General features: G+C 37.8%; 2 protein-coding genes across 17 annotated transcripts in view; one reads left to right on the top strand and one right to left on the bottom strand.

Moving 5' to 3' along the window:
- SPATA45 (spermatogenesis associated 45) overlaps nucleotides 1–24,265 on the bottom strand; it is an 800,921-nt gene that overhangs the window by 285,874 nt on the left and 490,782 nt on the right. The gene's annotated exons all lie outside the window — the stretch shown is intronic.
- Nucleotides 1–24,265, top strand: part of RPS6KC1 (ribosomal protein S6 kinase C1) — a 212,977-nt gene that overhangs the window by 74,631 nt on the left and 114,081 nt on the right. For all 16 annotated transcript variants that reach the window (XR_007719871.1, XR_007719872.1, XM_050761602.1 and 13 more), the window contains one exon: nucleotides 594–956. Coding sequence is in view for 14 of the 16 variants with exons in the window: in XM_050761602.1 (XP_050617559.1) it covers nucleotides 594–956 (363 nt within the window). In the remaining 2 variants the exon portion in view is untranslated. The remainder of the gene's footprint in view (nucleotides 1–593; nucleotides 957–24,265) is intronic.

The following is a 24,265-nucleotide window of genomic DNA, read 5'->3' as shown; positions in this document are numbered from 1 at the left end:
AAAGTCTTACATAATGAGTAATACTATCAAGTAACCTGCTATTGGTCACATAATGAGTTTTAAGAGCTGGAGCTGGGCTTGGTGGCTTATGCCATCTAAGCTACTCAGGTGACTGAAGTAGGAGGATTGCTTGAGCCCAGAAGTTGGAGTGCAGCTGAACAACATAGCAAGGTGCTGTCCTCAAAAAAAAAAAAAAAAAAAAAAAGAGAGAAAGAGAGAGCACTGAGATTCAAGTACTTTTTCCTTTATCAAAATGCTATTATTTATAGCAACTGTGTGTACAGGCAGCAGTTTTCTGTAAATAGCTTACGGGATCTTGTGGTAAAGGTTCTTTTTGACAACCAAACTAGATAAAGATTTGTCTTCAATTTTAGTTTGATGATTAAGGCAAGAAGTTGTCTTCCAGAGTTACAGAGAGACAGTAAAGTGAATGGACTAAGCCGAAACAAATTGCTAGACACTGACTTCCATCAGTAAATTACAGCCTTCCAAATTGACTTGGATAATACGAAAAATGAATAATTAGTATGATTTGTATTCGTTTGGCTGATTCTCAATTTAATATCTGTTTACTATTGTGATCATATTTCTAGGCTTCTCCAGTGACAGTGATCTGATATCTCTTACTGTTGATGTGGATTCTCTTGCTGAATTAGATGATGGAATGGCTTCCAATCAAAATTCTCCCATTAGAACTTTTGGTCTCAATCTTTCTTCGGATTCTTCAGCACTAGGGGCTGTTGCTTCTGACAGTGAACAGAGCAAAACAGAAGAAGAACGGGAAAGTCGTAGCCTCTTTCCTGGCAGTTTAAAACCCAGGCTTGGCAAGAGAGATTATTTGGAGAAAGCAGGAGAATTAATAAAGCTGGCTTTAAAAAAGGAAGAAGAAGATGACTATGAAGCTGCTTCTGATTTTTATAGGAAGGGAGTTGATTTACTCCTAGAAGGTGTTCAAGGTATGATTTTATGTATATTAATATGTTTTGGCATGCTCTTTTGTTGGTACATGGGAAAAAATTACGTACATATATCTTCTGTTTAGTCTTATGGAAATAATACTGAAAATGAGAAATTACTGAAGCTTAAAAGACCTATGTATGGGTATATACTTTAAGTTCCATGAGATGTTAGACATTATTGGAGGTGCTTAACCCTCTATTTTTAATCAATTAATCCACAAAAACAGGATTTAAAAAAAAAGTCAACATGTCTCGAAGTCTCTTGTATGAATAATAATCTTTCTTTTCTGACTTGAAAAGGCAGTGTTTTACTGGCCTTCATCTCTCTCAGGAGTAATTCACAGAGATTCTTGATGACCTGAAGAGACAAAATGAAATGGATTTTTAAACTAAGAGCATAAAAGATTCTTGGGTTTGCCTACTATTCTGTTCTCTGTAATTGTAGTAAATTCTCATTTAATTAATGGAGGTGATGTGGGACATGTAGAGCTGAATGTAACTGAACATCCATATATAGAACTTACTTTTTTGAAGTATTAGCTATTGTTTTAACCCTTAAATTTTTCCTTATAGAAGCAGAATGAAGCATTCTGCGTTTAGTTACATGACTTTTTAGATGCAGTATTCAAAGATTGATACTGACATTTTTCCAGTGGTTTCATTTACAGAAAATCATCATTTTCATTGTTCTGTGGTCTTGGATTTGTCAGTACCATTCAGATTATCAGTCTCCTGTATTGCTAACATTTTTTAACTACAGTACTTCTCATTATGCCTAGTATCCTGTAGTCCAGAAGCCTTTTGTAATTTCTGGAGTATAAACTTTCAGTTTTATAAAATGGTGTACCTGCCTGTTTATGGAGGGTCCTAGCTGCTTCTTAACCAGGATTTTGACCATTTCTCTTATTTTTAGGTTTCACGCCCACTTCCTGATGCCAACAATTCCTGAATTTTTGGAGAGTTTTACCATGCCATGTAAATCAGGCAACTCTCTTGATTTTCTTTCAGTAACCTCTCATCCATCTACCTTTTTTTTTTTTTTTTTTAAATTATATTCCCATGGCAGCTTTTATATTCTAAAATTTTGTCGCTGTTACCTTCTCAGTTTCTTTGTCCTTATGGGGTTTTGTCTTAAATAATTTTTTTGACTGCCGTGTTAGTAGAGTTTCTGGAGGGAGAATAGCTAAAGAAATGTGTTCAATTTGCCATCTTCTACTGGGAATTCAGATTTCACAATTGCTACTTAATTTTGGTGGGCCCGAGGATCAAACAGCTATTAATGTTTTGTGTGTATAGCAATAAGAGGAGCTGGAGTCTTGTTTCTTTTTTCACTAGTTATTGTCTTACTGAAGTTGCTGATATAACTATTTGGAACCTGTTAACACAGTTTCAAATAATTGATTCTAAATTCATTTCTCATTAATTTTGTCATCTTGATATGATTATATAATAGCTATCACTTTTAAGGTTTCTAATTGATAATCTAATTTTGAAGTTACTTGTTTTCCTGCTTTGATGGAAAGATCATTTTCATCCTAATTTTATTTTTCAAATGGTTTTATAATGTTAGGTTTTTGTTTTTTTTTTTTGAGATACAGTTTCATTCTGTCACCCAGGCGGGAGGGCAGGGCAGTGGTGTGATCTCAGCTCGCTGCAGCCTCTGCTTCTGGGGTTCAAGTGATTCTCCTGCCTCAGCCTCCCTAGTAGCTGGGACTACGTGTGTGTGCCACCATGCCCGACTAATTTTTCTATTTTTAGTAGAGACGGGGTTTCACTTTGTTTGCCAGGCTGGTCTTGAACTACTGACCTTAGGTGATCTGCCTGCCTCGGCCTCCCACGGTGCTGGGATTACAGGCGTGAGCCATTGCACCCGGCCATCTGTTGGTTTTTTTGTTTGCTAGTGGAGCATTCTGGTCTTAAAGATTATTCATTTTTATTCTTTGCCTTAACTCTTATTTTAGGTTGGGAGTTTAAAATCGGTATGAGTTATAAAAAATTCCACTCTGACATTTTTCCATTTCTTTTCAGATAATTATGTGCTAAAACATCACTGGTGTTTAATTGACAAATAAAACACATCAGTGTGGTCAGTGTGACATTTTTCTAAGTTATTTGCATTTAATCTTAGAACATTTCATAATGTTACCACTTGATGGCACCAGAAAAATAGAAATCTGTGCTTCAGAATGAGAATTATAGATGCATGTCAGAAAATAACAAATAATGTGTCATTTGGTTAGTTACTTTGCTGATTATGGTGGTGAATTATTTCTCCACTAGAACTTGATACCAAACCTACTAGACTGCTATCGTAAGGAGCATTACCATTTAAACATATATCTCCTATTTAATGCATGTTTGTCTTTTTGAAACCACAATATCCATTCCTGCTCTGGATTGGTTTCTGTTGTTAATGTGTCACAATTCCAGAAGTTAATAACTGACTAAATTGATTTTAGTCTTTTATTGTTTATTCATAATGTGATCAATTTTTATTCAGACAAACTATGGGAACCACAATCATAGAAATCTAATTTTTAACCGGTATATAAAAGAACCTTTGTTTCAGTCCTCTTGGTTACACATTTGACCCTGTGTCAAATATAAGGTCAGGACAGTGCTTCCAGTCCATGGATTCTGTACTAGCATACTAGTCACCATCTGACAGACATATGGACATTATCCTTCAATTTCTGGGGAAACTGGGGGCTCTAGTTGTGAGCTTGATTTGACCTTTATGCTCAGAAGAGATGTTTCCTTGGGTGAAGTTTGCTCTAGGGTGACAAAACTATTAGTTAAATATCTCTATAGCCAGTAAAACCTATGAATCGTTTAAATTGAACTCTTCATAACATTTGTTCTTGTGACCTTTATTGGCATGGATTGGCATGCCTTATAATAAAAAAAGTATTTCTGGATATCTGATAATTCAGAGAAAATAATCTTTCAGAGCTAAGTAGTGCTTTATACAAAGATTCTTGTGGGTTGGCAAATTTTGTTATTTTGTTACTAAACTATTCATCCTAAAGAAGTTTATCTGGGTTGTTAGTAGGTCTGATAAAGATGGCTTGATGTTTTTCTTATTTAACTGGTATTTGCACAGCTGAGACCACATGCAAAACACAATAGCAACAGCTCTCTTTGCCCATCCGGCAGAGAATAAGTATACCCTGATAGTGGTAACTTTGAATTCTCTTTGAACCTGACACTTCACTTACTGCCTTTTAGAAATGGTTCTTGGAATGAAGGTACTGTCTACTCTTCTAAATTCTCAGGTCTTTCTGGATTTAAGACAGAAAATCCAAAAGTCAGAGTTGAAGGAATCAACTTGAATTTTTTTTTTTTTTTTTTTTTTTTTTGAGACAGAGTCTCGCTCTGTCACCCGGGCTGGAGTGCAGTGGCCGGATCTCAGCTCACTGCAAGCTCCGCCACCCGGGTTCACGCCATTCTCCTGCCTCAGCCTCCTGAGTAGCTGGGACTACAGGCGCCCGCCACCTCGCCCGGCTAATTTTTTTTTTTTTTTGTAGTTTTTAGTAGAGACGGGGTTTCACCGTGTTAGCCAGGATGGTCTCGATCTCCTGACCTCGTGATCCGCCCATCTCGGCCTCCCAAAGTGCTGGGATTACAGGCTTGAGCCACCGCGCCCGGCCTCAACTTGAATTTTTGAAAAGGATGTTGCAATATATATCACACTTTCCTGTCCATCTTGTTTATATATTACTGAAAGTGGCTGATATGATTAATCTGTGTGTGGGCTTATTGGAGTTGTTGTGATAATATAAAGTGACAAATGGATTACATAAAGGTATTAATAAAATGTTTAAGTAATTTATTACATGCCTGTCACTGTACAAGGTATTTTTCTTACATTATTTTTAATCTTCAAAAGAATCCTGTAAGTTGAACTATGACTGGCCATACTGGACTTTGTCTAAGGACACCAACATTTAGAGGGTGCAAACATTTAATATAATGATTCTAAAAGCTTGGCACCTAGTTAGCAAGAATAATTATTTAAAACAGGAAGCTACCAGATGGCGAGCATTGTTAGTAACACCCATCTGTGGGCTACATTATGAATTACAGAGTTGATTTGAGAGCTGGTTTTGTGTAGTTTGTTCCAGGTGCCAAAAGTACTGGTTTGATGTCTTTGTAAGGTAAATGTTGTGATCCCTGTTTTATAGGTGGAGAGAACTAAGACTTACATAAATTAAGCAATTTGCTCAAGGACACAAGCCAGTAAAAGTTGAGCTACAATTTTAATCTAGGCCTTTTGTGAGCCTTAATCGTGTCTTCTTCGTATTGTGCTGTACTACCTCTCACATGTTCCCCCTAATTAGGTTAGCATTTTAAAATGGAGAAGTGGGAAATCCTCTCCATTGTCGAATATTTGAAAACTTTCTTATTTTGAGTATTTGTCATTTTTCTTTCTATCGATTTGTTTGTTTTCACTCAGCCATCTATTCGTCTAGTTGATCGTTCAACAAGTATTTATTTCTTATATGTACCTGGCCCTGTAATAGGGAATATAAAATGGTTATTTTCTAAAAATATAAAAGAAAATTGAGCAGTGGCCCTTCAAGAAGAGATGTTTCTGTTAATAGCATGCTAAGATGACCCATGATTTTGTATTGTATATCTTGTTGAAAATATCTGGTAGATTTGCTGCCGTAGTCATACCTGTTGCTTTTCACTTAACTTGATGTTAATGCCCCACTTAAAAAATGCCCCATTATTTCCCCCTGCCTTTCTCACTCTTTTTCTTTTCTTCTTTTCTCATTTTCTCCCTTCCCCTCTCCTTCCCTTTTACCTCCTTTCCCCTCCTCTTCTCTTCTCTTGCATACATTATGAGTGAAATTTCATAATATATTTCTGGATATTGTTGATATCCAGTTTTTCTTTGAAGATTTTATTGGTATTTTTGACCAGAGAGACTATTTTTAATATTAGTACTCAGATAAGAGATGCAAACATTTTCATTCTGGTAAATGGTATAATAAGCAGTACCAAACCATTTTTTTATAGTTTATTCTTGGGTAGATGTGTGCTAGGCTGTCAGGGATGTCCAGATGTATTTCAAACACCATGACCTTATGTGGAGCTTGGACCATTGATTTATTCCATGAATAAGAGTTATTCAAATATTTAGAAACCCAAAGGATAAAGTTTTTGGCTTTGGAAATAGATGGATATATGAAAAAGGTAGTAAGTTTAGGTTTCATAAAGGGAAGCAAGTCATATAATTTTGGTATTTAGGGGATCCTAGAACCAATCCCCTGTGGATACTGAAGGGCAACTGTATAAGATTATATTCTGAGAATAGAGGTAGTTTTCCTTCTTCCTTTTCAATTTGCATGGCTTTTATTTCTGTTTCTCACCTAATGCTCTGGCTAGAACTTCCAGTACAATGTACAAGAACATTGGGAAAGCAGACATTCTTGTCTTGTTCCTGATATCTTAGGGGGAAAGATTTCAGTCTTACCATGGAATATGATGTTAGTTGTTGGTTTTTCATAGACGCCCTTTATCATGTTGAAGAAGTTCTATTCTATTCCTAGTTTTCTGTATGTTCTCTTGCAAGGGTGTTGGATTCTGACAAATGCTTTTTCTACACCACTTGAAACAATCACATGCTTTTTTTCTTCTTTGTTCTGTTAATGTGGTATATTACATTGATTTTCTTATATTGAACCACTCTGGAATTCCTAGGATAAATCCCACTTGCCACAGAGATTTTTATCTTAAGTTTGAACCCAGTTGTGCCTTTTGGTATCTCTTATGTATTTTGTTTATCATTGTAATATAGTTGGAAAAGAGGGACTGCTTATTGAGGTATGAGCCTTCTATCCGTCTCCATCTGGAAGTTAGAGATCTTATTTTTCAATAGGGAGGAGTATTAAACAAATACAGAATATTTCTTATTTTATTTTAGTTTTTCCTTCAGTTGTAACCTGTGACCTGAATGTCATGAAAATTTTCTGCAGCCTTTTCTGTTTTAAAATAAAATGTGTACTTTTCACTATGGTTTAATAATTTGCCTTAGTTGAGAATTTTTCAGATCTTAACTGTTTTGAAACTGGCTAGAAGGAAGCATTTTAAATCAGTCTAATTAAGATTTTTAAAAATAGAGATTTGAAATGATTTAAATATGCCACTTAGTCTTCTGTCTTCCCTCCTCATCAGCATTCTGTTTTTTCCTTTCTTCAATTGATCCAGGAAGTGTCTGCCAATAGGAGAAAGCAGTTACTAATGCAGTGAACTCAGAAGGAACTATTTCATAGGTTCAGAGAGAAGACTTTAGATTCTGTGTTCTCGATATTCACAAATGAAAAGAGTTGCTTTTTAAATTAGCCTATACTCAGGTAATTCTCTTTCAGGTTTTGTGTTAAGACTAGATTTTCAGCTCCAGGTAGCAAAAACCTAACCAACTCAAAGAGGCGCATATAGAAAACATTGTTTTAGTCCATCTGAAAAAGAGTGTTTTATTCCACATGAATGATTACATATAGTTCAATTCAGGTGTTCAAGAAATGCCAACAGGTCTGTCTTTTTATTTGCCTGTCTCCGTTGCCACCCTGTACTTGCTATCCCCTTTCTCTTGTTTGATTTTGTCTTCATGGCATGAAAGATAACCCCCGACTAGCTCCAGGTTTACAAAGACTTTGTCCTCAGGATCCTGGAGGAAGAGGGTATTTTCCCTCATAGCTCCAGTGAAAGCCCCAGGGAGGATTGGCCTGGCATGCATCACATAGCTTTCACCTCTGTCTTTGTAACCTGATTAGGCATAGGTTATTTGGTCGTCCCTGGGAAGGTGGACAGAGCTATCCCTGATGAACTGCATGAACTGAACAGCATAACCATGGAATGTGGAAGGAGTGGATCAAAACGAGGAAGGGATGTTATGCAGAAACAAACAAAACACATTGAAATGTTATCTTCTGCTTATCTGTCATGGCCCAACAGTGCCGTTTATTATCCTTTCTCCCCTGGCCTTAAAAAACAAAAATGATTGTTTTGGTTGTTCATGTGTATTCTCTTGTATGTTTCTTAGATGATAATTCTCTAGAGAACAGGCATGATATCTGTTTTTTAAAAACTTTTAACGAAAGTATAGTATATATACAGAAAAGTAAATATCGTAACCATATAGCTGAATGTATTTTCACACACGTGACACTCCCATGTGACTGGCATCCAGATCAAGGAGCAGAATTTGACCAGCACCCTAGAAGCTTCCTCATCTCCCCTCTTCAAAGGTAATTATTATTCTGATCTTTAACGGTGTTGAGTGGAAGAGGTCTGCTTTTTCTTTTAAAAAATATTTTGGAGAAGGAGTCTTGCTATGTTGTGCAGACCATCTTGAACTCCTGGCCTCTAGCAATCCTCCTGCCTCAGCCTCCCAAAAAGCCAGGACTTCAGTGTGAGCCATGGCACCTGGCTCAGGTCTGCTTTTTTCTATTCCCATTCCTTACAAGGGCAGGGTTCCAGTTTTGAGAACCTGCTTTCTGTTGTTTCCACCCTCTTCTCTGCAATTTCCATTATGGATGATGATGATGGGGAATGGGTCGGGGTCTTGTTTCTCTTTTATTTCTGTAGGATCCTGACCTTTCTCTCATTTTCTTCTTTCCCTTTGGCCTTTTACTGCCACATCTTGAAGAGGTATCACTCATTTTCTATATATCTGATTTTCCCCAGTAGGAAGGCTTTACCAAGGCTCTCACTTTTTATTTTCTTCACTTTCAAGTCTATAAAGCCTGTTTTTTATTTTTAAATTTTATTTATATGTTTATTTTTTTGAAATGGAGTTTCACTCTTGTTGCCAGGCAATGGCACAATCTCGGCTCACCACAACCTCCGCCTCCCAGGTTCAAGGGATTCTCCTGCCTTAGCCTCCCAGGTAGCTGAGATTACAGGCATGCGCCACCCCGCCTGGCTAATTTTGTATTTTTAGTAGAAACGGGGTTTCTCCATGTTGGTCAGGCTGGTCTCGAACTCCTGACCTCAGGTGATCTGCCCACCTTGGCCTCCCAAAGTGCCAGGATTACAGGCGTGAGCCACCACGCCCGGCCAAAGCCTGTTTTTTAACTATCAAATGCCAACCTGTGTTGGTTTAAGTTCAATTTGCGCTCTCTCTCTCTCGCTCTCTCTCTCTCTCTATATATATATATGTGTGTATATATATATTTTTCCTTCCTTCCCCCACCCACCAAGGAATCTCTTAAGCTTTTCTTTCTCTGGTCACCACATCCATTGGCCTGTAATGGGGGGCCCTGGGAGTGCTATTGTAATTTGGTTTGTTTTTCTATTTACAGATAATCCAAAGGTCATGGTATCTTTGTTTCCTAGTGGTGCTGAAAATATGAGTCATATGTGGATTTATTTGCACTCTTGGTTTTTTGTTTGTTTCTTTTTTTTTTTTTTTTGAGACGGAGTCTCGCTGTGTCTCCCAGGCTGGAGTGCAGTGGCGTGATCTCGGCTCACTGCAAGCTCCGCCTCCAGGGTTCACGCCATTCTCCCGCCTCAGCCTCCCAAGTAGCTGAGACTACAGGCGCCCGCCACCACGCCCGGCTAGTTTTTTGTATTTTTAGTAGAGACGGGGTTTCACCATGTTAGCCAGGATAGTCTCGATCTCCTGACCTCGTGATCCACCCGCCTCGGCCTCCCAAAGTGCTGGGATTACAGGCTTGAGCCACTGCGCCCGGCCTTTGTTTGTTTCTTAGAGGTTATGTGGAGACATCTGAAATTTGGTGGCCACTGTTGTCCTCTAGGCCCAAGAGTTCACACAGATTGATTTCAGAATGTTCAACAACTTTTGTATGCCTAAAATAAACTTTACTTTGTTGTGATATGCATTATCCTTTTTATATCTCATTGGATTTAATTGCTAATATTTATTCATTTATGTACAGGCTTACCTTGTTTTGTTGTACTTTGTGGCACTTTGCAGATTTTTTTTTTTTTAAACCAAATAGAAGTTTGTGGCAGCACTGTATTGAGCAAGTCTTTTGGGGCCATTTTCTTTTTTTTCTTCACAACTTTCATTTTAGGTTCAAAGGGTACATGTGCAGGTTCGTTACACGGGAAAATTGTGTGTCACAGGAGTTGATGTACAGATAATTTTGTCACCCAGGTAATCAGTGTAATATTTGGTAGTTAGTTTTCCAGTCCTCACCCTCCTCTCACCCTCTACCCTCAAATAGGCCCCAGTGTCTACTGTTCTCTTCTGTGTCCATGTGTGCTGAATGTTTAGCTTCCACTTGTAAGTGAGAACATGCGGTGTTTGGTTTTCTGTTCCTGTATTAATTTACTTAGATGATGGCCTTCAGTTCCATCTTTTGTTGCTGCAAAGGCCATGTTCTCATTTTTTTTTAAAATAGCTGCTTAGTATTCTGTAGTATATCTGTACCATATTTTCTTTATCCAGTTCACCATTGATGGGCATCTAGCTTGATTTCGTGTCTTTGTTATTGTAAATAGTGTTGTGATAAACATGTGTGCATGTGTAAAGACATGTGCATGTGGTAGAATAATTTATATCTTCAGGCATATACCCAGTAATGGAGTTGTTGGATTGAATGGTAGTTCTATTTTCAGTTCTTTGAGAAATCTCCAGACTGCTTTCCACCAGCAGTATATAAGAATTACATTCCTACCAGCAGTATATAAGGATTCCATTTTTTCTGCAATGTCACCAGCATGTGTTATTTTTTGACTTTGTAATAACAGCAATTCTGACTGGTATGAGATGCTGTCTCATTGTGGTTTTGATTTGCATTTCTCTACTGATTAGTTATATTGAGCATGTTTCATATGTTTGTTGGCTGCTTGTATGTCTTCTTTTGAGAAGTGTCTGTTCATATCCTTGCCCATTTTTTAATGGGGTTGTTTTTTACTTGTTGATTGGAGTTCCTTATAGATTCTGAATATTAGACCTTTGTCAGATACATAGTTTGCAAATATTTTATCCTGTTCTATGGGTTGTCTGTTTATTCTGTTGATAGTTTGTTTTGCTGTGCAGAAGCTCTTTAGTTTAATTAGGCCCAGTTGTCAGTGTTTTTGTTGCACATGTTTTTCGAGTCTTTGTCATGAAGTCTTTTCCTGGGCTTATGTGTGGAATGGTATTTCCTAGGTTTTCTTCTACGGTCTTTATAGTTTTAGATTTTACTTTTAAGAATTTAATCCATCTTTAGTTTTTATATATGGTAAAAAGTAAGAGTCCATTTTCAATCTTTTGCATATGGCTAGCCAGTTATCCCAGCACCATTTTTTGAATAGGCAATCATTTTCCCATTGCTTGTTGTTGTTGGCTTTGTCGAAGATCAGATAGTTATAGGTGTTTTGGGTTCCATAACCAAGAAATAAAGAAGGGTTTCATTAGTTTGTGTATCTGTTTTTGTATCAGTACCATGCTGTTTTTGTTACTGTTGCCTTGTAGTATATTTGAAGTTGGGTAGTGTGATGCCTCCAGGTTTGTTCTTTTGCTTAGGATTGCTTTGGCTATTCAGGCTCTTTTCTTATTCCAAAGGAATTTTAGAATTTTTTTTCTTATTCTGTGAAAAAATGTCATGAATAGTTTGATAGGAATAGCATTGAATATGTAAATAGCTTTGGGCAGTATGGTAATTTTAGTAATATTGACTCTTCTATCCATGAGCATGGAATGCTTTTCTATTTGTTTGTGTCATATCTGATTTCTTTCAGCAGTGTTTTGTAATTCTCATTGTAGAGATCATTTACCTCCCTGGTTAGCTGTATTCCTAGGTATTTTATTATTTTTGTGGCTGTTGTGAATGGGACTGCATTCTTGATTTGGCTCTCAGCTTAGACATGATTGATGTATAGAAATGCTACTAATTTTTGTGCAGTGATTTTTGTATTCTGAAACTTTGCTGAAGTTGTTCATAAGATCTAGGAGCCTTTGAGCAGAGACTGTGGGGTTTTCTAGGTGTAGTACCTTGGGAAGAAAGATAATTTGACTTCCTCTTTTCTTATTGGATGCTTTTTCTTTCTTTCTTTTTTTTTTTTTTTTTTTTTTTTGAGACGGAGTCTCGCTCTGTCGCCCAGGCTGGAGTGCAGTGGCCGGATCTCAGCTCACTGCAAGCTCCGCCTCCCGGGTTTACGCCATTCTCCTGCCTCAGCCTCCCCAGTAGCTGGGACTACAGGCGCCCGCCACCTCGCCCGGCTAGTTTTTTGTATTTTTTTAGTAGAGACGGGGTTTCACCGTGTTAGCCAGGATGGTCTCGATCTCCTGACCTTGTGATCCGCCCGTCTCGGCCTCCCAAAGTGCTGGGATTACAGGCTTGAGCCACCGCGCCCGGCCTTTATTTCTTTCTTTTGCCTGATTGCTCTGCCTGGGACTTGCAGTACTATGTTGAATAGGAGGGGTGAGAGATGGCATCCTTGTCTTGTTCTGGTTCTCAAGGGGAATGCTTCCAGCATTTGTTGATTCAGTATGATGTTGGCTGTGGATTTGTCATGGATGACTCTTATTAAAGGTATGTACCTTCGATGAGTACTTCATTGAGGATTTTTAACAAAAAGGGATGTTGAATTTTATCGACAGCCTTTTCTGTGTTTATTGAAATGATCATGTGGTTTTCATTTTTAGTTCTCTTTATGTGATGATCACATTTATTGACTTGCATATGTTGAACCAACCTTACATCCCAGAAATAAATCCTACTTGATCATGGTAGATTAGCTTTTTGATGTGCTGCTGGATTCGGTTTGCTAGTATTTAATTGAGGATTTCTGCATCTTATATTCTTCAAGGATAGTGGTTTGAAATTTTTTTCATTGTGTCTCTGCCAGGTTTTGGTATCAGATGATGCAGGCTTTATAGAATGAGGGAGGAGTCCCTCCTCCTTGATTTTTTTGTGTTTTTTTGGGAATAGTTTCAGTAGGATAGGACCTCCTTTTTTTTTTTTTTTTTTTTTGAGACAGAGTTTCACTTGGTGCCCAGGCTGGAGTGCAATGGCGTGATCTTGGCTCACTGCAACCTCCCCCTTCTGGGTTCAAGTGATTCTTCTGCCTTAACCTCTCAAGTAGCTGGGATTACAGGCGCCCATCACCATGCATGGCTAATTTTTGTATTTTTAGTAGAGATGAGGTTTCATCATGTTGGCCAGGCTGGTCTCGAACACCTGACCTCAGGTGATCTGTCCGCCTCAGCCTCCCAAAGTGTTGGGATTACAGGCGTGAGCCACCTTTGGCCACCTCCTCTTTTTTATACATGTGGTTGAATTTGGCTATGAATTCATTTTGTCCAGGGCCTTCTGTTTGGTAGGTTTTTAATTACTGATTCAGTTTCGCAACTTATTATTGATCTGTTCAGATATTCAGTTTCTTCCTGGTTCAGTCTTGGGAGGTGGTATGTTTCCAGGAGTTTACCCATTTCTTATAGGTTTTCTAAGTTTGTGTGCATAGAGGTGTTGGTAATAGTGTCTGAAGGTTTTTTATTTTTATTTTTTGAATTTTTGTGGGATCAGTAGTAATGTCCTTTTGGTCATTTCTGATTGTGTTTATTTGGATCTTTTCCCTTTTTTTCTTTTTTAGTCTAGCTAGAAGTCTGTGAATCTTATTTATTCTTTCAAAGAACCAACTTAAAAAAATAGTTTGTGTGGTTTTTCTCATCTCCATTGCATTCAGTTCTGCTGATTTTGTTTCTTTCTTTTATTTTGCTACCTTTGGGAGTGGTTCTTGTTCTTCAGGTTTCTCTTGGTGTGACATTAGGTTGCTTATTTGAGATCTGACTTTTTATTTTTATTTATTTTTATTATTTATTTATTTTTTGAGATGGAGTCTTGCTCTGTCCCCCAGGCTGGAGTGCAGTGGCGCGATCTCGGCTCACTGCAAGCTCCGCCTCCCGGGTTCACGCCATTCTCCTGCCTCAGCCTGCTGAGTAGCTGGGACTACAGGCGCCCGCCACCGCTAATTTTTTGTATTTTTAGTAGAGATGGGGTTTCACTGTGGTCTCGATCTCCTGACCTTGTGATCCGCCCGTCTCGGCCTCCCAAAGTGCTGGGATTACAGGTGTGAGCCACCGCGCCCAGCCAAGAGATCTGACTTTTTAATGTAGATGTTTAGCACTGTGAACTTTACTCTTAACACTGCTTTAGCTATGTCCCAGAAATTCTGGTATGTTGTATCTTTTTTTTTTTTCTCTCTCTTCGTTAGTTTTGTTGGGTGGAGTGTTCTGTAGATGTCTGTTAGGTCTATTTGGTCAGATGTTGAGTTTTGGTTCTGATTATATTTGCTGATATTCTGCCCCAATTATCTATCTAGTTCTGTCAGTGGAATGTTGAAGTGTCCCAGGATTACGTGTGATTATCTAAATCTCTTTATAGGTCTCTATGAACTTGTTTTGTGAATCTAGTTGCTTCATTGTTGGATGCATATATATTTAGGATAGTCAAGTTTTCTTGTTGAATCAAACTTATGTAATGCCTGTCCTTGTCCTTTTTGATCATTGTTGATTTTAAGTCAGTTTTTTTTGGAATGAGAATGGGAACCCTGCTCTTTTTTGTTTTCCATTTGCTTGATAGTTCTTTCTTCATTCCTTTACTTTGAGCCTGTGGGTGTTACTGCATGTGACATGGGTCTCTTGAAGATAGCATATAGTTGGGTCTTGCTGTTTATCCAACTTGCCACTCTGTGCCTTTTAATTGGGGCATTTAATCTGTTTACGTTCTTCTGGTTAAGAACCATTACTGGGGAGCTAGTGCGGTCTTTTGGATGTAAGGAGACGCTCTGGCTCGTAGAGTTGCTAGAGTTCTTGCACTGGTTCTTTCTCATCTGTGTGGGCTGATCTTCCTTTAACTGTGGTGTAATTTGAGTATGGTCAGTTGGCTTTATTTCTGGATGTTTTCGGGTGGATGAAAGTTTGTAAAGGGTCTTTGCTTGTGGCTGAATTCTTGGCATTGGTTTCACAGGGTTGCAAGTATTTTTGATGTTGAAGTTTGGGCTGCCATCCAGTGGATGGCGATTAAGCAAACACTACCCTGATCAGTCAGCAGCCAGCAACATAAAGGCAGTATTCGCTCTACAAGCAAAAAGATTGCCACTTACTGAAGGCTCAGATGATCATTAGCATTTTTTAGCAATATTTTTAAATTAAGGTATGTACATTGTTTTTAAAGACGTAATGCTATTGCACACATAGTACACTATGAATGGTGTAAATGTAATTATTATGTGCACTGAGAAACAGAATGTGTGACTTGCTTTATTATCATATTCACTTTTTTGCAGTGGTCTGGATCAGAACCTACAATATCTCCAAAGATATGCCTGTATATGTATTTTTATTTTTCATAGATTGTGTATATTTAGCAAATTTAAAAGTAAGTTAAAGGCATCATGGCCTTTACTACCCCTGTGTAGTTTATATCTCTAGAATATAGGGTCATTCTTCTTCATATCAACAATGTATTTATGATACTTAACATATTCTATGGGAAGGATTTTAATAGTAGATTCAATTTCTTTAGTAGATATTCAACTATTGTATATATTTCTTCTTTCGTGAAACTCAGCAAGTTTTATTTTTCAAGAAATTTGTCTATTTCACATAAAAGGTGAAATTGAATTGTAGAAGAGTTTATAGTATCTCCTGATCTTTTGGATGTCTGTTGAATTTTTCTGGATTTTGGTTGTTTGTTACATATTGTTTTCTTAGTCACTCATGTTAGCATTTTATCAGTTTTTTAATGTTCAAAAGAATTAACGTTTATTTTGCTGTTCTGTGTTTTCTGTTTTACAGATTTGTATTCCTTTCTCTCCTTCTACTTACATGAAGTCTGAGCATTTTTTTTATTTTTGAGTTAGAAGATTACATCTTTGAGTTTCAGCCTTTTTTTCCATATACATTTAGGCTTATTAAATTTTCCATTAAGTATTTGTTTAGCTACCTCCTATAGATTTTGATATGTCAAACCTTAATTATTATCAGTTCAAAATATTTTTCATTTTTTGTTTTGATTTTTAAAATCTCATTTTATTAGTTTTCTATTGGTGCTATAACTACTTAACATAAACTTAATGATTTTTGAAACAAATTTTTAATTTTATGGTTTCGTAGGTTAGAAATCTGACATGAACCACACTGGGCAAAAATCATGGTGTGAGCAGCACCTTTTTTTTTTTTTTTCCCTGGAAACTGCACATAAAAATAACTGTTTTCTTGCCTTTTCTAGCTTCTGGTGGCCACCTGCATGCCTTTGCTTATGGTCCCCTTTGTCCATCTCAAAGCCAGTAGTTTTGCATTGCTCTGACCATTCTTTCATAGTTACATTTCACAGTGATCCTCAGCCAGGAAAGCTTATCTGGTTTTAAGGAGCTATATGATTGGATTGGGCTCATGTGAATAATCTAGGATAATTGCCCTATATCAAAACCCTTAACCTTAATCACATTTGTAAAGTTTCTTTAGCCACATAAAATAACATAGACACAGGTTCTGGGCTTAGGGCATGAACATCTTCAAGAGTCCACTCATTATTCTGCCTCCTGTACCTGTGAATTACTTAGAAGTATGTCATAAATAGCATAAGCGTATTGTTTAATTTTCTGGCAGTTGGAATTCTTTAGTTTTTTATTTTTTAGAGACAGGGTCTTGCCTTGTTGCTGAGGCTGGAGTACAGTGACACGATCATAAGCTCACTGTAGCATCAAACTCCTGAACTCAAGTGATCCTCCCACCTTAGCCTTCAGAGTAGTTGGGATTGCAGCTGTGAAAAAATTCATAGAAATGGGAGTCTCACTGTGTTGCCTAGGCTGGTCTTGAACTCCTGGCCTCAAGAAGTACTCCAGCCCCAGCGTCCTGCAGTGCTGGGATTATAGGTGTGAGCCACTGCACCTGTCCCCATTTCTTGACCTTTCTAAGTCTACTTTGCCAGCTTCTTCTTCCCCACCTGATCTTTAAATGCTGAAATTCATCGTGACTTGGTTATCAACCTTCTTAGGCTCTTTACCCTATTCTCCTTAGGTGATTTCAGGATTACATACTTTAAACTGTCTACAACAGCAGTGTACAATAGAAAAATCATATCAACACATATGTAATTTTGAATGTTCTAGTAGTCACTTAAAAAAAAAAAAGATTTAGGGCCGAGTGCGGAGGCTCACACCTATAATCCCAGCACTTTGGGAGGCTGAGGCAGGCAGATCACGAGGTCAGGAGATCGAGACCGTCCTGGCTAACATCTCCACTAAAACCCATCTCCACTAAAAATACAAAAATTAGCTCAGCATGGTGGTGGGTGCCTGTAATCCCAGCTACTCAAGAGGCTGAGGCAGGAGAATCACTTGAACACGGGAGGCAGAGGTTGCAGTGAGCTGAGATCATGCCACTGCACTCCAGCCTGGGTGACAGAGTGAGACTCCCATCTTTAAAAAAAAAAAAAAAAATTTATACTGCTGACCAAGATGGGTAACTAAAAATACCAGACAATATATTTAACAATGATTTTCAAGACACTGGGTATCAGGTAATGAAAGACTGATTTCTGAGAGGAAACAAATGAAGTTAGGCTCACAATTGTCTCGGGTTGCTGTCTTGAATTTCTAGGTTGTGGTGCAGGGAAAAGTAAGCCATTTGGATCCTGGCAGAACCTCTGAGTTAAGAAGATGAAGTTGAGAGGCTAGGAAGAATGAAGTTAGAGTTTGTAGTTAGAGCTGGCAGGATACGATATTTAGAATTATTGCCTGATGTCCAGTGTCTTGTCTAGAGGAGAGATAATAGTACAGAGATTGGTAATGTCTCCTGGAATATACACGGAGTACTCATTAGTGTATGCGTGTGGGGAAGCTATTCAAGACCAAAAAAGATATCCCAAAAGGATTACGAGACTCAATTCTGGTTGCTCACACGGGGCTGGGAATAGTGTCTTCCTAAGAAGTAGTCTCAGAAACCTCAAGTATGTGGCATTAGATAGAATACGTAGAAGGAATAATAATACTGTGGAATAATAATTAGGCTCATTCCCACAAGACTTTAAAAAATATATAATTTTATTTTTTTTCGATTGTTTGGTAGGTACATAGTAGGTGTATATATTTATGGGGTGCGTGAGATGTTTTGATACAGGCATGCAATGTCAGATAAGTACATCATGGAGAATGGGGTGTCCATCCCCTCAAGCATTTATCCTTTGAGTTACAAACAATCCAATTACATTCTATGTTTTTTAAAAATATGTACAATTAAGTTGTTATTGACTATAGTCACCCTGTTGTACTATCAAATAGTAGGTCTTATTCATTCATTCTGGGTTTTTTTTTTTTTTTTTTTTGGTATATGTTAACCATCCCACCTCCCCGCAACCCCCAATTACCCTTCCCAGACTCAGGTAACCATTCTTTTGCTCTGTGTGCTCATGAATTCAATTTTTTTTTTTTTTTTAATATTTAGATCCTACAAATAAGTGAGGACATGCAATGTTTGTCTTTCTGTGCCTGGATTATTTCACTTAACACAATGATTGTCAGTTCCATCCATGGTGTTGCAAATGACAGGATCTCATTCTTTTTCATGGCTCAATAGTACCCTGTTGTGTATATGTACCATTTTTTCTATATCTGTTCATCTGTCAGTGGACACGTAGATTGCTTCCAAATCTTGGCTATTGTAAATAGTGCTGCAGTAAACTTGGGAGTGCAGATATCTCTTTGATATACTGATTTCCTTTCTTTGGATTATATACCTAGCAGTGGGATTACATTTTGTTTTTTTTTTTTTTTGAGACAGAGTCTTGCTCTGTCGCCCAGGCTGGAGTGCAGTGGTGGGATCTTGGCTCACTGCAACCTCCACCTCCTGGGTTCAAGCAATTCTCCTGCTCATCCTCCTGAGTAGCTGGGATTGATTACAGGCACCCGCCACCATGTCCGGGTAATTTTTTGTATTTTTAGTAAAGATGGGGTTTCTCCTTGTCAGCCAGGATGGTCTCATCTCCTGACCTCGTGATCTGCCCGCCTTGGCCTCCCAAAGTGCTGGGATTACAGCTGTAAGCTACCATGCCCAGCTGTGGGATTGCAATTTTTATTTTTTTTTTGAGGAACCTCCAAACTGTTGAACTATGTACAACATAGTGCTTGTACTAATTTACATTCCCACCAACAGTGTACCAGGGTTCCCTTTTCTTCACATCCTCACCAGTATTTGTTATTGCCCATCTTTTGGATATAAGCCATTTTAACTGGGCGGGGATAATATCTCATTGTAGTTTTGATTTGCATTTCTCTGATGATCAGTGATGTTGAGCACCCTTTCTTAAGTCTGTTTGCCATATGTATATCTTTTGAGAAATGTCTGTTCATATCTTATGCCCATTTTTTGATCAGATTATTAGATTTTTTTCCCTATAGAGTTGTTTGAGCATCTTACATATTCTGGTTATTAATCCCTTGTGAGATGGGTAGTTTGTAAATATTTCCTCGCATCCTATGGGCTGTCTCTTCACTTTTTTGATTGTATCATTTGCTGTGCGGAAGCTTTTTAACTTGATGTGATCCAATTTGTCCATTTTTGCTTTGGTTGCTTGTGCTTGTGGGGTATAACTCAAGAAATCTTTGCCCAAACCAGTATCCTGGAGATTTTCCCCAATGTTTTGTTGTAGTGGTTTTATAGTTTGAGTTCTTAGAGTTTGAGTCTTTAATCCATTTTGATTTGATTTTTGTGTATGGCAAGAGATAGGGGTATAATTTCATTCTTCTGCATATGGGTATTCAGTTTTCCCAGTGCCATTTATTGAAGAAACTGTCTTTTCCCCACTGTACGTTCTTGGCACCTTTGTTGGAAATGAGTTCACTGTAGGTGTGTGGATTTGTTTCTGAGTTCTCTGTTCTGTTCCACTGATCTATGTGTCTGTTTTGATGCCAGTACCTTGCTGTTTTGGTTACAATGGCTCTATAGCATAATTTGAAGTCAGGTTATGTGATTCCTCCAGTTTTTTTCTTTTTGCTTAGGATTGCCTTGGCTATTCTGGATCTTTTGTGGTTCCATATAAATTTTAGGGTTGTTTTTTCTATTTCTGTGAAGAATGTCTTTGGTATTTTGATCGGGATTCCATGGGATCTGTAGATTGCTGTGAGTCATATGGACATTTTAACAATATTGATTCTACCAATTCATGCACATGGAATATTTTTCCATATTTTGATTTCCTCTTCAGTTTTTTTTTCATCAGTGTTTTATAGTTTTCATTGTAGAGCTCTTTCACTTTTTTGGTTAATTCTTAGATATTGAATTTTATTTGTGACTGTTGTAAATGGGATTACTTTTTAAATTTCTTTCTCATATTGTCCACTGTTGGCATATAGAAATGCTGATTTTTGTACAATGATTTTGTATCCTGCAACTTTACTGAATTTGTTATCAGTTCTAATAATTTTCTTGTGGAATCTTTAAGTTTTTCCAAATACACAGTCATATCATCTGCAAACAAGGATAATTTGACTTCTTCCTTTCCAGTTTAGATGCCCTTTGTATCTTTCTCTTGTGCGATTGCTCTAGCTAAGACTTCTAGTACTATGTTGAATAACAGTGGTAAAAGTGGACATCCTTCTTGTGTTCCTGATCTAAGAGGAAAGGCTTCAATTTTTCTGCATTCAGTATACTATCTTTGCATCTGTCATATATGGCTTTTATTAGGTTGAGGCATGTTCCTTGTATACCCAGTTTTTTGAGGGGTTTTATCATGAAGGGACATTAAATTTTATCAAATGCTTTTTCAGCATCCGTTGAAATAATTATTTGGTTTTTATCTTTCTGTTGATATGATGTATCACATTGATTGATTTGCATATGTTGAGCCATCTTTGCATCTCAAGGGATAAATCCCCTTGGTCATGATGTGTGATCTTTCTAATGTATTGTTGAATTCAGTTTGTTAGCATTTTGTTGAGGATTTTTGCATCAATATTTATCAAAAATATTGGCCTATGTTTTTTTTTTTTTTTGATGTGTCTTTGTCTGGTTTTGATATCAGGGTAATATTGGCCTCATAGAATGAGTTTGTAAGTATTCCCTCCTCCTCTATTTTTCAGAATAGGTTGAGTAGGACTGGTATCATTTCTTCCTTAAATTTTTGATAGTATTCAGCAGTGAAGCCATCAGCTCTTGGGCTTTTCTTTACTGAGAGACTTTTTACTGTGGCTTCAATCTCATTATCTGTTATTGGTCTGTTCAGGTTTTGTGTTTTTTCCTGGTTCAATCTTGGTAGGTTGTATGTAAGTAGGAATTTGTCCATTTCTTCTAGACTTTCCAATTTATTGACATATAGTTGCGCATATTAGCTACTAATGATCCTTTGAATTTCTGCAGTAACAGCTATAATGTCTCCTTTTACATTTCTGATTTTATTTGTATATTCTTTTTTTTCTTAGTTTGGCTAAAGGTTTGTCAATTTTGCTTACGTTTTCAAAAATCGATCTTTTCGTTTCATTCATCTTTTGTATTATTTCAGTTCATTCATTGCTACTCTGATCTTTATTATTTTTTCTACTCATTTTGGGTTTGGTTTGCTCTTGCTTTTCTAGTTCTGTAAGATGCATTGTTAGATTGTTCATTTGAAGTTTTTCCTCTTGTTTGATGTAGGCACTTGTAGTTGTAAACTTCCCTCTCAGTATTGCTTTTGCTTTATCCCATAGGTTTTGGGATGTTGTGTTTTCATTATGATTTGTTTTAAGAAATTTTCGGTTCTTTTCTTTACTTCTTCATTTACTCACTGATCATTCAGGAGCATATTGTTTAATTTCCATGTATTTCTGTAGTTTCCAAAATTCCTATTGTCATTAATTTCCAGTTCTGTTGTGGTCAGAGAAGATCCTTGAAATAATTTCAATTTTTGTTGAATGTTTTAAAACTTGTTTTGTGACCTAACATATGGTGTGTCCTTGGAAATGATCCATGTAGTGAGGCAAAGAATGTGGATTTTGCAGCCCTTGGATGAAATGTCCTGTAAATATCTGTTAGATCCATTTGATCTGTAGTATAGATTAAGCCTGATGTTTCTTTGTTGCTTTTTCTGTCTGGAAGATCTGTCCAATGCAGAAAGCAGGGTGAAGTCTCCAGCTATTATTATATTGGGGCCTATCTCTGTTGTTAGCTCTAATAATATTTGCTTTATGTTTTTGGATGCCGCAGGGTTAGGTGCAGATATATTTAAAATTGTTATATCCTCTCACTGAATTGACCCCTTTATCGTTATATAGTGACCTTGTTTGTCTCTTCTTATAGTTTTTGTTTTGAAATCTATTTTGTCTGATACAAATATATCAGAAAATATTTTTTAGTTTCCATTGGTGTGGAATATCTTTTTCTATCCCTTTATTTTCAGTCTGTTTGTGTCTTTTTAGGTGAAGTGTGTTTCTTGTAGGCAACAGACTCATGGGTCTCGTTTTTTCATCCATTCAGCCAGTCTATGTCTTGATTGTAGTTTAGTCCATTTGCATTCAATGTTATTATTTATAAGTAAGGACTTACACTATTTTATTTTTTTCTGGTGGTTTAGTGGCCTTTCTTCTTTCTTTCCTTCGTGTCTTCCTCTAGTGAAGGCAATAGGGTTTAGTTTCTTGCTTTTTATTTTTTTGTATGTACATTATATGTTTTTTTGTTTGAGGTTACCATGAGGCTTGCAAATATATCTTAAAACCCATTATTTTAACTTGATAACAACTAACACTTGTATAAACAGACAAGCAAAAGGAAGACTAATAAAAACTCTACACCTTAACTTTGTCCCCCAGCTTTTAAATGTTTTGTTGTTTCTATCTTATTGTACTGCCTGTGTCTTGAAAAGTTACTATTTTTCGTTGGTTCATCATTCAGACTTCCTACTTAGGATAAGAGTAGTTCACACACCACATTACAGTGTTACAATATTTGTTGTTTTTCTTTGTACTTACTGTTACCAGTGAGTTTTGTACTTTCAGGTGATCATTTATTGCTTATTAATGTCCTTTTCTTTCTGATTGAAGTACTCTCTTTAGCACTTCTTGTAGGACAGGTCTGGTATTGAAATCTGTTAGCTTTTGTTTGTCTGGGAAGGTGTTTATTTCTCCTTCATGTTTGAAGGATACTTTTGCTGGATATACTCTTCTAGGATAAACATTTTTTTTTCCTTCAGCATGTTAAATATGTAATTCTTAGGAAGGCTTTCCAGACATTTGAAAGGACTTGCGTGTTGTGATCTAAGCTGTTTCTGCTTTAGGGCTCACCACAAGCCTGGTAACGTTATAGTTCTTTCAGACTCTTAGAGGCACCAGCTACTTTGATGGTCTTGGACAAGATCAGGGAGAATTCTCTTGATTACCAGTCAGAGACTCTTGTTGTTTCCTTATTTTCTCCCAAACACATAAAGTCTCTCTCTCTGTTCTAAGCCACCTAAAGCTGGAGGTGGAGTAACATAAGCACCCCTGGGGCCCCTACCACTATGACTGCTCTGCGTCAGACCTGAAGCCATTACAGTGCTGGGTCTTGTCCAAGGCCTGTTGTAACCACTCCCTGGCTACTGCCTATGTTTGCTCAAGGCCCTGGGGCTCTGCAGTCAGCAGGCAGCAAAGCCAGGCAGGCCTGTGTCCTTCCCTTCAGGGTGATGAAGTCCCCCAGCCCCTTCATGGATATAGAAGTGCTGTCGGGGAGTCAGGGACTAGAGTCAAAAACCTTAGAAGGCTACCTGGTGTTCTGTTGTATTGCACTCTTGTGGCACTCAAACCACAAGATGCAGTTCTTCCCACTCTTCCCTCCATTTTCTGAAGGCAGACAAGCCCTACCCCATAGCCACTCACCCCAGGCCTTAGGACTGCTGCCAGAATACTGCTGGCATTCTCTTAAGTCCCAGGGTCTCTTAAGTCAGCTTGTTGTAAATGTTGCCTGGACTGGGACTCACCCTTGTGGGTAGTGGGCTCCCCACTGGCTCAGGGCAGGTCCAGAAATGCTGTCTAATAGTCAAGACCTGGAATTGGGATACCTTAAGTGCCCGCTTGGTGCTCCACCCTTCTGTGGCCTTGCTGGTATCTAAGGTACAAGACGAAGTCCCCTTTACTTTTCCCTCTGCTTTTCTCAAGCAGAAGGAGTTTTACTCTGTAGTCACCACAGCTGGTAATGTGCTGAGTCTCAGCTAAAGTCTGCAAGTCTCACAGGCTCGCCTGAAGCCGTCAGTGTACCTGGCTATCGTCGTTGTTGATTATTCAGGGTCCAAAGGCTCTTTAGTTAGCAGGTGATGAATGCTGCCAGCACGAGGTCCTTTCTTTAAAGGCAGCAGGTTCCCTTCTGGCCTAAGGTTCATCTAGAAATGTCGGGGAGCTAG

This window comes from Macaca thibetana, chromosome 1 (assembly GCF_024542745.1).
Source record: "Macaca thibetana thibetana isolate TM-01 chromosome 1, ASM2454274v1, whole genome shotgun sequence".
Lineage (NCBI taxonomy): Eukaryota > Metazoa > Chordata > Mammalia > Primates > Cercopithecidae > Macaca > Macaca thibetana.
This window is presented reverse-complemented; position numbering and strand designations above follow the sequence as displayed.